The sequence below is a fragment of the Temnothorax americanus genome, unplaced genomic scaffold (assembly GCF_048541705.1).
Source record: "Temnothorax americanus isolate GAGA-0224 unplaced genomic scaffold, ASM4854170v1 Scaffold172, whole genome shotgun sequence".
Classification (NCBI taxonomy): Eukaryota; Metazoa; Arthropoda; class Insecta; order Hymenoptera; family Formicidae; genus Temnothorax; species Temnothorax americanus.
In genome coordinates this window covers 73,737-88,357 of record NW_027509310.1, presented here as the reverse complement: position 1 = coordinate 88,357, position 14,621 = coordinate 73,737, and the positions used below count along the sequence as shown (strand labels likewise).

The following is a 14,621-nucleotide window of genomic DNA, read 5'->3' as shown; positions in this document are numbered from 1 at the left end:
TCTGGATGGTCCAGAAGAAACAAATGGTGAAGATACATGTCCTTTACGAATCTATATTCGGTACATTGTAGATCAGAAGAAGTTACTCAAGGGACGTTCCTATATAAAATCAAATTGCGACTCCACGAGATAAAATCCATTTTATTTTGCGAAGCCTGCGAAATCTTCCTTCCTGTCGTACACCGGAAATGAAGTTGTTGGCTTCGCAAACAGCGCGTGTTCAAAACGAGACATTCACCTTCAACGGGACACTTTAGCCTTCGACGCGGAGACCACTATCGTCCTCCGTAATCGTCAGGTCCAAAGAATTCCCTTCACGTATGATCCCATGGTGAACGCGCTAACATCGCGACGCTCTCAGCTTCTCGCATAAAATCTGATTCACATGACTCTTGTCTTTACGCCGGCCAGTTGCTGATCGCGATATCGATGCTAATTATCTCGTTTCGCTACACGCAAGGCCTCCTAATGTACTGTGATTTGATGCATTTTCCAGAACAAAACGATGTTTCAATCGTTTTGCAGTCAAGATCATAGAGTCGACCGCGACGATACACGAAGTTCTCCAAGCGACGCGTGATTGATAATTAATTAACCCTTCGCGCAGTTTTGCACGTATGCAAAGCGACTTTTCGATGCTCCGTGTAGCTCTTTCTTATGAAGTTCGAACTCAAAACGCGCAGCTTTGCACATCTGTAATATAAAGGGCCTTCTATGACCCTTCTTTCTCTTCTGGATGGCAAGGCCCAGAAAGTCATTATTTATTTAAAAAATACTCAGAATGTTACAAAAAATTGCGCATTTAAGAGTTAAAAAAATAACAAGTTTTTGTAATCCGTCAATCTATATTTCTCTTACAATTTATTTTTTAATTTTATACAGAGGCTGCAAAAAATCCCGAAAGTATACATAAAGGAAAAAATACTTATGCGCTATCATTAGATATCGAGATCGGCGAGGCTTATTTTTATCGTAGTTATCTGATTTCTTGATTTAAACCGAATGTACAATTCAAAATTATTTGAGTACATTATCAATTAATATATATAATATAGAAAAAAAGCAAAAAGCCCCAAAGAAGACATCACCAAAATTGCAAAAAGCGAAACTATGCCGCACACCTCTTGTAACTTTAATATTTTGTCTTTTAAATAGATGGTATGTTTTATTTTCTGTTTTGGATTTCCGTGACTTATTGCATCTGCGTATTTTTCTAATACCTCTTTGTACAGCATTTGTAACTGTTGATGCTCGGATTGAAGCTGTGAAAACAAATAATTAGTCAGTAGTGATGTTTGTCGTTTTCTGTTAAACTTTGTGTGAACGTACAGACACTACATCTTATAGATTAAATTACATTTCATAACAATCTATAAGAATAATATATACAACATATATATAACATGTAATATCATGAATGAAATGATTAAACGCATATCACGAAATATTTAGAATTATAAATATTATCTGCTTTTAATGTTTTTAAATATATATTTTTATATTTCAAAATCATTTTGATAACATTTCGAAGTTATAACGTAGTTTGTAACATTTCTATAACATTTCTAAGTTTAATTACACTATTTTTAAACTTTTTAATGTATTAAAAGAAACATTGTGTGTGTGTGTGTGTGTGTGTGTGTGTGTGTGTGTGTGTGTGTGTGTGTTTTGTGCAATAATTTCTTTGCATTCAACTGACGCTCTAACGCATGTATTTGGTGCTTTTTTGTACCTCTTTTGAAAAGATAAAAGTAATCATACGAAATATATTGCTACCAAGGGGTTGACGAGGGTGCGTAAACAATCAATTTATCACCACGGTGACGCTGTTTACGTTGTTTCCGCACACTCCGCACAGTCTATGTCGCACATATTTATCGTAAAGTTGATGAACGAATAACGAAGCGACATGGAGCCCCAGAATCTCGAAACGATCGGAATAATCACCTTTGACGGTTCGTACAGAAAGCGGCATTTGTTATCTCTTTCTTTATTATTTTATTTCAGCTAACGAGCTTAATTAAATCGTTAAATGAATTTAATTCAAAATGAATTATTGAGAAATATATGATTGATCGGTCGAGTTCACAAAGCCGAGGAATGTAAATTTCACGACAAGATTTAAATTTCTGAAATCGGAAAATAATTTTTTGATAAATCGAGATCTTAAGAAGCGTGTGCTTTGCATCTAAAATTTTCACACATATATCTAGATGCAATTATTTACTGTACACCACTTCGTAGTTTTTTCAAACTACATATTTACAATTTTGCATATCCCTTTATTTTTTAAGGCATAACGAAGAATGCTCTGCGATTGCATCCGGATGACAAACATCTCCTCTATCCGATGGGTCACAAGGTCGCCATAAAGAACATCGAAACCGGCGAGCAACGATTCCTCAGCGGCCACACGAATAACGTCTCGACGTTGTGCGTTTCTCCGTGTGGCGAATACGTCGCTTCCGGGCAGAACAATCATCTCGGTTTCAAGGTGCATATACGTCTTTAATATTCCCATAAGCGATTCAATTGTATTATCGGTTTCACCAGTCACGCGCGTCTTCGTGTCGCAGGCCATCGTGATCGTATGGAATTACAAGGAGGGCATAATGAAAGGTAGCTACGAAACGCACAAGGTCGGCGTCGTGGACCTGTGCTTCACCTGCAACAGCGACTTTCTCGTGAGCCTCGGCGGTAGAGACGACGGCAACGTGGTCGTCTGGGACGTCCGGAAGAGTTCTCTTATATGTGGTATCTTTCCCTGGATTCTCTTATCGATACTCCGTACAGATCTGCGCGAGAAATTCCATTGGGATGTACATCTGAGAAACATATAGAATGTTTTTCGCAGAGATTTCTCCACCCCCGTTCTTTCGCGATCTGTGCGTGGTGAATTCAATTTGTAAATATACATTAATTGAGAATAGATCCTCTGCAGGATCGTTCGCCAGCAATGATACGAGCGGCAATGCGAATAACATAACAAGGACGAATCTTCACGGCGAGTGCTTTGTTACCGCGGGCGACAGGACGTTAAAAATCTGGCGGATCAAGGCGGAGAAGCGTCGGATGCATAATCTCGATGTGGAAGTGGGCAAGTTAAAGCGCCTCGTCAACTGCGTTGCCGTAGACGAGAGGGACGAGATCATCTACTGCGGCACTTCTTCCGGTGATATCATTACAGCAAGGTCATAAAGACGCCTGTGGAAAAGTGTATTCGCAGCTATTCAATTAATATTTTTCTTTTAATTTTGCCGTATCGCCTACATTTTATCTTCATACCATTCGTCACTTGTCCTCATTCTTGTTCAATCTTGTCTTCTCCTCTTTCCAGATTGAATCTGCGCGACGATCTGCAATGTGGAGAGCCGGCACGCTTGCCGGTGATGATCGGCTGCTACTCGAAGATAACGAGCGACCCGAGGAAAATGAAGACGGGCGAGGGCGATCTGTACGCGGGCGGAGTGAGGAGCTTGCTGCTTCTAAAGGACGGGAAACTGGTGGTCGGTACTGGCGACGGTACCATCGAATTGATCCAGATAATAACCATGAAGGAGAACCGAACGCGCAAGCCGTCCAAGTTTCCTAATACGCCGCAGATCCTTACCGTGAGTCGTTCAAGTCGCTTCACGGCAAATATGTTGCAAAAAAGGAACAGACAATGACCTCGCGATTAACAATAAAAGAAGAAAAAGATATAAAGCTATTTCAAAATGTGAAAACGAAAATTAATGACAAAAGCTGAAGATATACAAATAACTCGCGAATTTATGATGACTGAAATCATAATTATCATCTTCTTTTTATCAGCATCAAACAGAAAACGTGTGCAGCGCAGTGACGTCCATGGTTTTGCATCAGAACGAATTTGTGGTGGCCGGGACATCCTGGTGCGAGATCTATCAAATTCAGCTGTCAAATTTTCATATGCGCCTACTCGTCACCTGTCACACCAGCTGCATATACAGTATCGCGTTCCCACGGTAAAGATACTGAGTGAAAATACTGAAGATTCGCAACTACGCCGGTCGACCGAATCGATTAATGTCACTCTAATAAATCGTAGCAATCATTCGGAGATATTCGCAACAGGCAGCAAAAACGACGTCAGGCTGTGGCAACTGGAAAAGCAGAAGGAGAAAGTTCGTATCACCGTGGCGAATTTTATTTGCTCCAGTCTACAATTTGCGCGCGACGACCAAATGTTGCTTTCTGGTACATTTAGCTAGTCGTATTTCTAAATATTATCATGTCATTGTCATCATGTTTAAACAATATTAAATGTTTTTGCCATTGTTTCAGCTTGGAACGACGGCATAATAAGAGCGTTCTCACCGCATAACGGGGACAGTTATTTTTTTATTCATAACGCTCATACAAAAGCCGTGTCGACGATCGCTGTCACGACCGACAGTAATACGCTGATTAGCGGTGGCTGCGATGGCCAGGTGATTTATCTCACGTTGTACAAAATGACATTTAACGCCGATTGAACTAGATCATTCTATTCCTGTAGAAAAATTAACATCTATATTAATTATGCATTACACTCCAATAAATTTTCTGGAACTTATCCGATTTCCAGGTGCGTATATGGGACATAAAAACTGACGTGCAACGATTGATCAGTATACTGAAAGAACATCGGGGCCCGATAACGTCCTTGCACATCTCGAGCAACAACGAGGACCTGATCAGCTCGAGTACGGACGGCACGTGCGTTGTCTGGGATATAATGTGAGTTTCGTCTGTAAAATATTAAATTGTTGTAGGAGTGAGTTTTTCTTAAACAGGCGAAAATCCTTTCGTAACAGACGCTGCACTAGGAAACATATTCTTATGGGAAACACAATGTTTATGATGGCGCAATTCACACCCGACGGTATTCAGATCTTGACATGCGGTACAGATCGGAAGATCGCTTATTGGGAGACTCTGGACGGCTCGCTAGTGCGGGAGGTCGAGGGTTCTAGCGCCGGAACGATGAACTGTATAGACATCAGTCCGGACGGTCGATTCTTCATTACCGGATCCAATGACTGCACCGTCAAGATCTGGAAGTATGACAGCGCGGATCTCACCCATGTTGGTACTTTCCACGCCGCGATAATCACCGCGTGTAAGTTCAGCACGGACTGCAAGCACGTAGTGACGGCTAGCGCCGACGGGACGATTATGATTTGGAAATGTCCGTCCGAGGCCTTAGATGATTCCAAGAGCGTGGGCCAGTCAGGAAGAACCGCTAACTCTGCGCGTAGCCTGCCCGAAGCAGATGTGGGTAAATTATCTCCGCGAAAAACGGAGGACGATGCAAGTGTCGTGGCGGATCAAACTGTACAATCCTCCAAAAAATCTACTTCGTCGTGTACAAGTATGTTATATTCTTCAACGTATAATAAAGTAAACAGATTTGTCAGGGCAACATAAACTTTACACGGTATTGCAATTCACATTTGCTTATTTAATAATGATACTTGTCAGGTGATCAAAAGCCGCTGTCAGCTGCTTCCGATCGATGTAAAGATTCTAAAAAAGAAATCCGCCCGAATGAAGAGAGAATGTCTGCTTGTAAATGCGTATCTCGCGCGGAGTTCGGCAAGCTCCAAGTCAAGTGCAAGCACATCAAACCAATGTCGATGCAGGGACGCTAAGAACGACGGATCATCCAGCAAAGCGAGGACGATGGAAAATCTGAAAGAGTCTTCAAACTCATGCAGTAGAAGATCCATTACGTCAAAGACGTAATGTATAATCATTTCGTCAGACTGATTAATTTTACTCGAGGTTCTAATATTACTATATTAAAATGCATACAATAAAACTGTGACAGCATTTTTGTACCGAACGCAAATTCCAGCAAGGATTCTCCTACAAAACAATGATAAAGTGAATATCAGTATCATAATTATAACATAAAAATAAAGCTAGAATTATATGTATATTATAAATAAAAAGTTAAAATTATCACAATGTGTTTCGTGTAAATTTATATATGGTTCTTTTGTCAGGAAAAATTAATTTCGATAAATTAACCTCAACGAATCTCAGCCCCACGCCTGACTTTTACAGTAATGTATGACCAACTTTCCGTCGGCGCCATAGCAATCGTACAAGTTCTTCACCGTCTGATCGGGAGCAGGTGCAAACGTCTGATTGACGTAGAGAAACTGGAAGACAAGAATTCACTATTCGCTTCGCTGCACTGGTAAAAGAAATCAGAAATAAATATTTAGACGCACCAATCTCTCGTTGGAGTCCAGTTTAAGGTACTTCTTTATGAATTCGGAGATCCGTCCAATGGGATTGTCTTGAGAGACCGACCACTTCTTTTGCTTCATGATCGGAGCGTTGGCAGTAGCCTTCAGCAATATATCAACTGTAAAATTTAAAGATAAAATCCACTTAAATATACTTTGTTACATGCACTTGTAAAATTGTATGTAAATGAAACTGAGATTATACTCTTTGATTTGTCCTTCGGCGCTGTCTGAAGCTCGTTTCGTGCCATGTTTCCCTCGGGGATGGTCTCTAGACTAGTTGGTGCGTCCTCCGTCGTTGAATTATCCGGCGTTTCTTCAGTCTTTGCGTCAGTCGTCGTACCACTTGCCTCTTCCTTGGCTGCCATGGTACGAGTCTTGTATCTATTACAGTAAAAGCATAAAATTCAGTAATTGGCAGTAAATGCGTACACTCATTAATGATTATATACGATCAAGATTTAAAAAAAGGTAAAGAATAAGAATTGATATGTGATTACGAACAAATATATATGCTCACTTCTAAAGCTAAAATGCTTTAGAACTAATTGATATAAATTCTTTGCGAATTGCATATCTTGATGAGTTGTTTATAAATTAATTGAGCTACATGCAATTTGATATTACTTCTATTATAGGTTATAATGTAATTCTTGGTTTACGATACCTAAACTCTCAAGTAGTAGCACTTGTCACAGAACTAAACAAAGAGTTTATAAAAAATACGAGAATTGAACTAATTGTATAGTGAACATCTTATATTATTCAATAAAATGTATTTTACTAATTATATTAGAGAGGTGCTTGTAAGATGGAATTGTTATCAGTGTACTTTCGCACTAAATTATACTTGTTGTTCACTTCTAAAGGTAAATCTGAAGAATAGTGGCCTCCTCACCGATTTCGTTCAACTTGGGCTTAATCGACGCGTTTTTGCACGAAACGACCGAATCTGGCAGAAAAAAGTGTCGTTCTGCCCCGCGTGCGACCACTGAGCATGCTCCATGCGCATAATATGGCCGCAGGGCACTTCAGTGTTGCTGCATCTCATCGGTATGACAGGAATCATAACCTGATTCCTGTCAACTTTAACCGTTAATATCTCGCTTCGCGGGGCAGAGCGACACTTTTTTCTGCCAAATTCGGTCGTTTCGTACAAAAACGCGTCGATTAAGCCCAAGTTGAACGAAATCGGTGAGGAGGCCACTATTCTTCAGATTTACCAATGTGTATACACAATTCCCGATTTCAATTTTATCACAATAACGTTTTCAACAACAACGTTCGTTGGACAAATCTCCTACTCGGCATTGATATATATAAGATATCAAGAAACTCACGATATATCACACGCTTTTCACGCGAGATATAAACAGATGATACTTGAAGAATCAGCAAGCAAGAAGTCTTGAACAGTGTGCACACAGCACATATACGATCAGCTGATCGCTCCATCGCTCCGGCTCGAAGATATATATTTCTATAGATATTCGTGCAAAAAGAGCCGTGACTCAGAAGTGACAGTTGTGTGACAGTTTGGCGAGCGAGGTTAACTCGGGCGAGAAGCGAAAGGTAAACAATAAAAGTTAATACGCGATTAAATAATACTTTAAATATGTAGTCGTTGATTTCTTCGTCAGCAGCCCCGATCAAACCTCTAAACACTTAAAAATCATAATTGGAAGACACGATGACACCAATTAAGCGTAATCCGTAATTATCAATTGCATCAACAATTAACTAAAGCGCGATAAAAATACCATAAGATAGTGAAAGGTGCGATGCATTATTAATAGTTTAGGTAAATTATTTCTCTTGACTCGATTGTTCCATAAAATTAAAACAAAATATATACAGGGATTATAACGCATCCAAAGAGTTTCTATTAAATATTAACACTATTAAATATATTTAAAGTATTAAGATAGAATATTATAAGAAGAGTAAAAAGTAAAATGTAGTAATAAAATAAAAACAATTATTTGAATAAATAATTAATTAGCAATACTTTCAGTTAGGGATTCTTCCACACGTTTTTCGTCGCTATGGTGGAAACAGCTGGATGTGGCGAATTACAGCAGTTGGTTCAAGAGGAAGAATGCGAGGAGCCGCTCAGCCACGGCGGAGAAGCTACTCCTCCGTCGACGCCAGCGAGATCTCAACGTCCAGGCAAAACTGAAACGCATAATTCCAACGTAACGGTACGAGGTCTCATAGTATACAATTGCCTGTCCTTATCTTGTTATATTGATGACGACGGTATGATAACGTAATTATTATTCCTAAGTGATATTTTTGCAGCAACAAATACTATGGGAAAATAACACACAAACATCGCCGATTATTAGTAAAGGAAGCTCCGGTCAAGGGACAAGTCAAGGCTCTATGGTTTCCAGTCGAGCTGCTAACGCTTCAAGTTACACCGGTAATCAGTCTCGATTGATGTATCTTAATGAAAAGGAAAAGCAGAGGCCTAGTCGGCCGGATCCACCGAGAATTGTGAGACAGCATAAAGGTAATTGAGGCTCCAGAGATCTGCAAATCATCTTAAACACAATTATTTTTCATCTTTTCAGTTTCTTTGGTTCTCCAATTCTATATTTCATTTACTTTCTTTTTAATAAATATATATTTACATGTTTTATAGATTTGTTATAATTTTATGATTTTATCGCGTACAACGATAAGCCTTATGTTTTAGTTCTTTGAGTTTTACATCTTTTGATTTTGTTTTGGCATTATTATACAAAGCTGTGGTGCCATGCAAACACCATTGCTTTCTGTCAGAGGTACCCGATGTCCGCCATATGGAACAAGCTCTGCTGCAATTGCTGGAAGACTTTCACAGCGGCAATTTACGAGCATTTGGTTGGTATAGCCTTATATAAACAGTAAAATACTTAATGAGACCAAAAATTGTTTATAGGAAAAGACTGTAGTATGGAGCAGATGACGGAGATACGAGAGCAGCAAGAACGTTTAGCCAGGCTGCACTTTGAGCTAGGCCAACGGCAAGAAGTGGGTGGCGAGCAGTCAGGTCTCCGACAATCGAGCGCGAATATGCGGCATTTACTTCATCGTCTCCAACAGCTGAGTGTTTGCATAGAAAAGTTGCATAGCAAATGACTACCTTATATTTATACTATTACATATTGTTATAAATTCTTGTAATGATATTCGGGGAACGCGTACGCCATTATATTGTTATATATAATAACTTTTATAAAAAAATTATTGCTAAATATATATAGTATAAATAAAATATATGTATATTTATATATTATTATATAAAGTACTTTATGTTGATCTGCTAGAGGAGAGAATCGTAAATGTAATCTTAGATATATGATTATTATTGTACGAACGTATTTTTATGTATACTAGACACTACAGACGCGCGCTTCGCGCGCGCTATTTAGCTTTAACATTATGCTATTACTATTACACTATTAACCCTTGATACACACAACTGTCAAAATATACAATGACAGCTGCAAATGAAGTAAGCGCAGCAAGAGAACCAATCGGCATCGCGGAAAAGTGACAACAATACCTATGACATGCCCTTTTTAGAAGAGGAGACTAGAACAACACAGACGCGCGCTACGCGCGCGCTTTTATTTTATTTCACGAATTCGCTCTGTGCAGTCGGTTGGAGGGGATAGCTACGAGCTACGGAAGCGCTCCGGTGAGAGAATAGTGAACTCAGGGTGGAATATTTTCCTATTCAACTAGGCTTATTATTATTAAAAATGGGTCATCGTAGTTGTTGCGTCAGAAATTGTAAAAATAATGAACTGAAGAATACGTGTAAATTTTATAAATTCCTTACTGCCGACTATAAATTAGAGCAGCGAAAGAAATGGATTGCAGCTGTAAGGAAAATTAAGTAAGTACATAACCTTATTCGTCTGCTTTATACATAGGCTTCATAGCGTCTGCTCCAAAGCTTCTGCACGTAATGCTTTGTTTACATTAATTTATTAATTATGTAATGTAATTTTAGTTTTTATAAGTGGCAACCAAAGAAATCAGATGTAATATGCTCTGATCATTTTATTGGCAAAATAAAATCGAATGAAGAAGCAAGTCCTGGATATGTTCCCTCAGTATTCTGTGCTGAGAGAACAAGAAATATTCGTGAAGTTGCTGCAGTAAACAGGTACGAATTAAAGGGACAGATGAATATTTGTGTTGCAAATATGCAAAATATATTTACTATTCTTTTTTTTTCAGACATGCTTGATTCATGAAACGCAGATTTATAACTAAGCAAAAATTGCAAACTATGAGTACAAATCAAGATGAACCTGTGAAAGGAAATGTAATTGAACATGATATGATCAGTGATATAGATGTGCGTTATAAAGATTCAGTACTTGATAATGTCGAGGTGCAGTCGGAGAGTCCAAAGTATCTGGATAAAGAGACTGAAGCACATATTTTTATTGAGGCTAGCGAGCCAGAAAAATCATTTATGTGTAATAGATATATTACTAATGGTTCTAATTGTAAGTGTGACGCAGAAGTACAAACAGATATAGTAACAGTAAATCATCAAACCATAATATTAAATCCAAGGAAATTCAGAAATAAGAAATGTGGTACGACTCAACAGACTTTTGTAAATAGAGCAGTTGGACCTGACTATGAAAGTGCGTGCAAGATAACGATACAACTTGTTTAAGCTATGCATCAGTAAAAAAAGATGAACAGCTTCTGGATCTTGCTGGAGTGACACACAACAATTTTAAATTTTTGTTAAAAAGAATCCATGACGCAACTGGCAGTAATACTAAAATTTCAAAGGAAAATAGATTATTTATATTTTTAATAAAAATGAAGACAGGATTAACTTTTTCAGCAATCAGTGTGTTGTTTAATGTACATAGGACAACTGTGTCAAGAATATTTTTTTCAGTATTGGAAGAATTAGCAAAGACCACAGCTAATTTAGTTTTTTGGCTTGCAAAAGATGTCATTCAAGGAACGATGCCAGACTGCTTTTATCCGGAATATAAAGACACTCGAGTAATCATTGACTGTACTGAATTCAGGATTGAAGTACCAGCAAGTGTTGACAATCGTGTGTTTACCTACTCACATTATAAAAAAGGTTTTACTGCCAAACTGTTAATAGGTATTCGCTCTGTGCGTTTGGTTGGAGGGGATAGCACAAGCTACGAAAGCGCTCGGGTGAGAGAATAGTGAACTCAGGGTGGAATATTTTCCTATTCAACTATAGACGTATTATTATTAAAAATGGGTCATCGTAGTTGTTGCGTCAAAAGTTGTAAGAATAATGAACTGAAAATTTTTTTTTTTTTTTATTATAACTTATTGTATGAAAAAGTAACTTCATATTGAATCTACATTTTTTACTTTTTATTACAGACATTTTTTAAAGCAATATTTAATTAGCAGTAGTTATTATTTATTGTTTTCTGATATAAAAAATAGGAGTTCCAGTAATTATTAAAGTGACATAAATACCGCTGTGCAGTCAACCTCCAATTATATGTATATAGTAACAATCATAGATTATGCGCGTATAGCAATTTTTACTTACCGAAATTATTAACAGTAAAATGTAAAAAAATACACTGCATCTATTGCACAAGAAGCTTTGGTAATAATCGACATACAATGGATGCGTTCAGCCGATACTCCGCTAGCCTAGCAATCGTGAGCAGTCGCTCGTTTTCGCTCGTTTCCTCTCCTTTTAATCCATTGGGTCAAAAGAGAGGAAACGAGCGAAAACGAGCGACTGCTCACGATTGACCGGAAATAAGTTGGCGCTGCAAATTCATATTTTTTAATTTACTATAGCTCAAACGATTGCTCCCTAATTGCTCCCTTAGAATCGACAATTGCTCCTCTTTTAAGATTATTATTTTTTGAGATATTTAATAAAAACGAAAAATTTCTAATTTTTATTGAAAAACATATTTATAATAACTCTATGCAACTTTATAGGGCATAGAATGATTGCTTCTTTATTGCTCCTTATTGCTCCATCATAATTTTAATGATTTATTGCATTTTTATTGAAAAAATAACAAATTAAACATTTCAGTATCGGCCGCCTATTGTAACTATGGCTCGGCAGCGCATGCGCATGCTACCATAACTATGCGCATGCGTGATGGTATCTGTTAGAGCTTTTACGGAGGCTAACCAATAGCCTTATGGGATTAACCAATCAGAATGATTCCAAGATTCCGTTTTCTGCGATTCCGTCTTGCATGGGGAGGCACCCTTAGGGCTTAAAACACCTATTGTAGTCATTATAGATGGGCACTAAGGCCGAGTTATCACTGAGCGCGTCACGCGTCGCGTCATCACAAGTTAACCAATCAACACATCCCATTTTATTACATTACTTGTGACGGGATCAAAATGGGATGTTTTGATTGGTCGCGACGGATAAGGCCCGGTCTACAATGGATGTCGGAAGTCGGAGTCGTAAGAAATTGACCAATCAATTGACCATTCATTATTTTTCGGCCGCAAGGAGAATAATAGATTGTGATTGGTCAATTTCTTACGACTCCGACTTCCGACATCCATTGTAGACCGGGCCTAACGCGACCAATCAAAACATCTTATTTTATTACATTATTTGTAATGGGATGTTTAGATTGGTTAAGCCCCTTGCACAATGCCAGACAACAGGCAATAGAAACAAGAAATAACCAAAAAATCGTTAATTACAACCTAAAAAATTCGAATGCTATGATTGGTTGGCAACAGGCAATAGGCACAGAATTTCCAACGTGACGGAAACTCTGTGTCTATTGCCTGTGTCACTGTTTATTCTGCATTTATACATGATTTCTGATTTCTATTCCCTGTTCCTATTGCCTGTTGCCTGGCATTGTGCAAGAGGCTTTAACGACAGATGACGCGACGCGTGGAAACTAAGCCTAACGTCAATAAGGGCTCATGCACAATGCTGACAGGTGGGCAATTAAGAAGCAATCGTTTTATGTTGGATATACTTGCAGAAGACTGTGAGAAATGTATTTTTTCAAGAAAATAAACAGTTCTCTGCTAAAATATCATACAAAATTAATTATACGAATGGAGCAATTAAAAATCCCAATAAAGCGAAGCGAGAAATAGTTAAGATGGAAGCACATAAAATTACAGGAGCCATGAGCAGAAAGCAGAAGCCATACGCGCATGCACTATGGTATCCGTAAAAGCTCTAACAGATACCATCGCGCATGCGCATAGTTATGATAGCATGCGCATGCGCTGCCAAGCCATAGTTACAATAGGCGGCCGATACTGAAATGTTTAATTTGTTATTTTTTTAATAAAAATGCAATAAATCATTAAAATTATGATGGAGCAATAAGGAGCAATGAAGAAGCAATCGTTCTATGCCCTATAAAGTTGCATAGAGTTATTATAAATATGTTTTTCAATAAAAATTAGAAATTTTTCGTTTTTATTAAATATCTCAAAAAATAATAATCTTAAAAGGGGAGCAATTGTCGATTCTGAGGGAGCAATTAGGGAGCAATCGTTTGAGCTATAGTAAATTAAAAAATATGAACTTGCAGCGCCAACTTATTTCCGGTTCACGATTGCTAGGCTAGCGGAGTATCGGCTGAACGCACCCTATAATAAACATATCTCATATCTCATCGTTGTTTCCACTTTTATTGCATGGCGATAGCGGTAGATGGCGCTGAAACGCACGGAGCGAATAACACCCGGAGACTTTATTAGTTTTAAATCGAAGGTCGCTGGTGGTAGAAAGAGTGATTCACAAATCACTATTGAATCCGGACTAATAGATTTGTTAGAAGATGGAGACACAGTTTTAGCCGATAAAGGATTTCCACAAATCACTCGTGTTCTCGATGAAAAAGGAAAGAAAGTAGTACTTGTTATGCCACCTTTTTTAGAAAAAAAAGGAGAATTTACAAAAGAAGAGACTCAAAATACCTACAACATAGCAAGAGTTCGTATCCATGTTGAAAGAATAATGCAGCGATTGAGAATATACCAAATTCTCAGCAAGATACCTGAAAATTTATTTAGTTCTATTGATGATATTGTCCATGTGTGCTGCGTGTTAATAGAAGAAAAGGACAATAACAAGTAAATAAAAATACTTGTATATAAATGAAATATTTATTTATACTGACTTTGTCAAGAAATAATTTTAACAACACTTTGCATTTCTAGTTTCTTATTAAAAAACAATCTTAAACTTTTGAGTTACGCAGGTACTTAAATTACAACTTGTTAATAAATAAACACTTTGCATTTCTAGTCTCTTATTAAAAAACAATCTTAAACTTTTGAGTTACGCAGGTACTTAAACGTACAACTTGTTAATAAATA

At 37.9% G+C, this 14,621-nt stretch overlaps 3 protein-coding genes and 1 long non-coding RNA gene across 7 annotated transcripts in view; 3 read left to right on the top strand and 1 right to left on the bottom strand.

Moving 5' to 3' along the window:
* Nucleotides 1-14,621, top strand: part of LOC143896009 (uncharacterized) — a 96,313-nt gene that overhangs the window by 40,113 nt on the left and 41,579 nt on the right. The gene's annotated exons all lie outside the window — the stretch shown is intronic.
* Nucleotides 1,895-5,658, top strand: LOC143896000 (cilia- and flagella-associated protein 52). Its single transcript, XM_077403541.1, has 11 exons — nucleotides 1,895-1,955; nucleotides 2,295-2,494; nucleotides 2,577-2,754; nucleotides 2,942-3,191; nucleotides 3,338-3,611; nucleotides 3,814-3,986; nucleotides 4,070-4,218; nucleotides 4,306-4,451; nucleotides 4,589-4,740; nucleotides 4,818-5,374; nucleotides 5,485-5,658. The coding sequence occupies exons 1-11, from the start codon at nucleotides 1,910-1,912 to the stop codon at nucleotides 5,652-5,654; spliced, it is 2,295 nt and encodes a 764-aa protein (XP_077259667.1). The 5' UTR covers nucleotides 1,895-1,909; the 3' UTR covers nucleotides 5,655-5,658.
* On the bottom strand, nucleotides 5,773-7,616 carry Atg12 (Autophagy-related 12). Of its 3 annotated transcripts, XM_077403564.1 has the most exons (5): nucleotides 7,159-7,294; nucleotides 6,466-6,644; nucleotides 6,243-6,379; nucleotides 6,037-6,170; nucleotides 5,773-5,871 (listed from the first exon to the last, which is right to left on the bottom strand). In XM_077403564.1, exons 2-4 carry the CDS (start codon nucleotides 6,626-6,628, stop codon nucleotides 6,048-6,050), a joined length of 423 nt encoding a protein of 140 aa, XP_077259690.1. In that variant the 5' UTR covers nucleotides 6,629-6,644; nucleotides 7,159-7,294; the 3' UTR covers nucleotides 5,773-5,871; nucleotides 6,037-6,047. The 3 variants fall into 3 exon arrangements, with proteins under 3 accessions (XP_077259690.1, XP_077259691.1, XP_077259689.1); XM_077403565.1 differs by lacking the exon at nucleotides 7,159-7,294 and adding an exon at nucleotides 7,601-7,616 and having other exon boundaries at nucleotides 5,773-6,170; XM_077403563.1 differs by having other exon boundaries at nucleotides 5,773-6,170.
* On the top strand, nucleotides 7,691-14,167 carry LOC143896005 (uncharacterized). Of its 2 annotated transcripts, none has more exons than XM_077403553.1 (7): nucleotides 7,691-7,832; nucleotides 8,275-8,461; nucleotides 8,562-8,775; nucleotides 9,048-9,128; nucleotides 9,187-10,149; nucleotides 10,267-10,422; nucleotides 10,497-14,167. In XM_077403553.1, exons 2-5 carry the CDS (start codon nucleotides 8,306-8,308, stop codon nucleotides 9,384-9,386), a joined length of 651 nt encoding a protein of 216 aa, XP_077259679.1. In that variant the 5' UTR covers nucleotides 7,691-7,832; nucleotides 8,275-8,305; the 3' UTR covers nucleotides 9,387-10,149; nucleotides 10,267-10,422; nucleotides 10,497-14,167. The 2 variants fall into 2 exon arrangements, with proteins under 2 accessions (XP_077259679.1, XP_077259678.1); XM_077403552.1 differs by having other exon boundaries at nucleotides 9,012-9,128.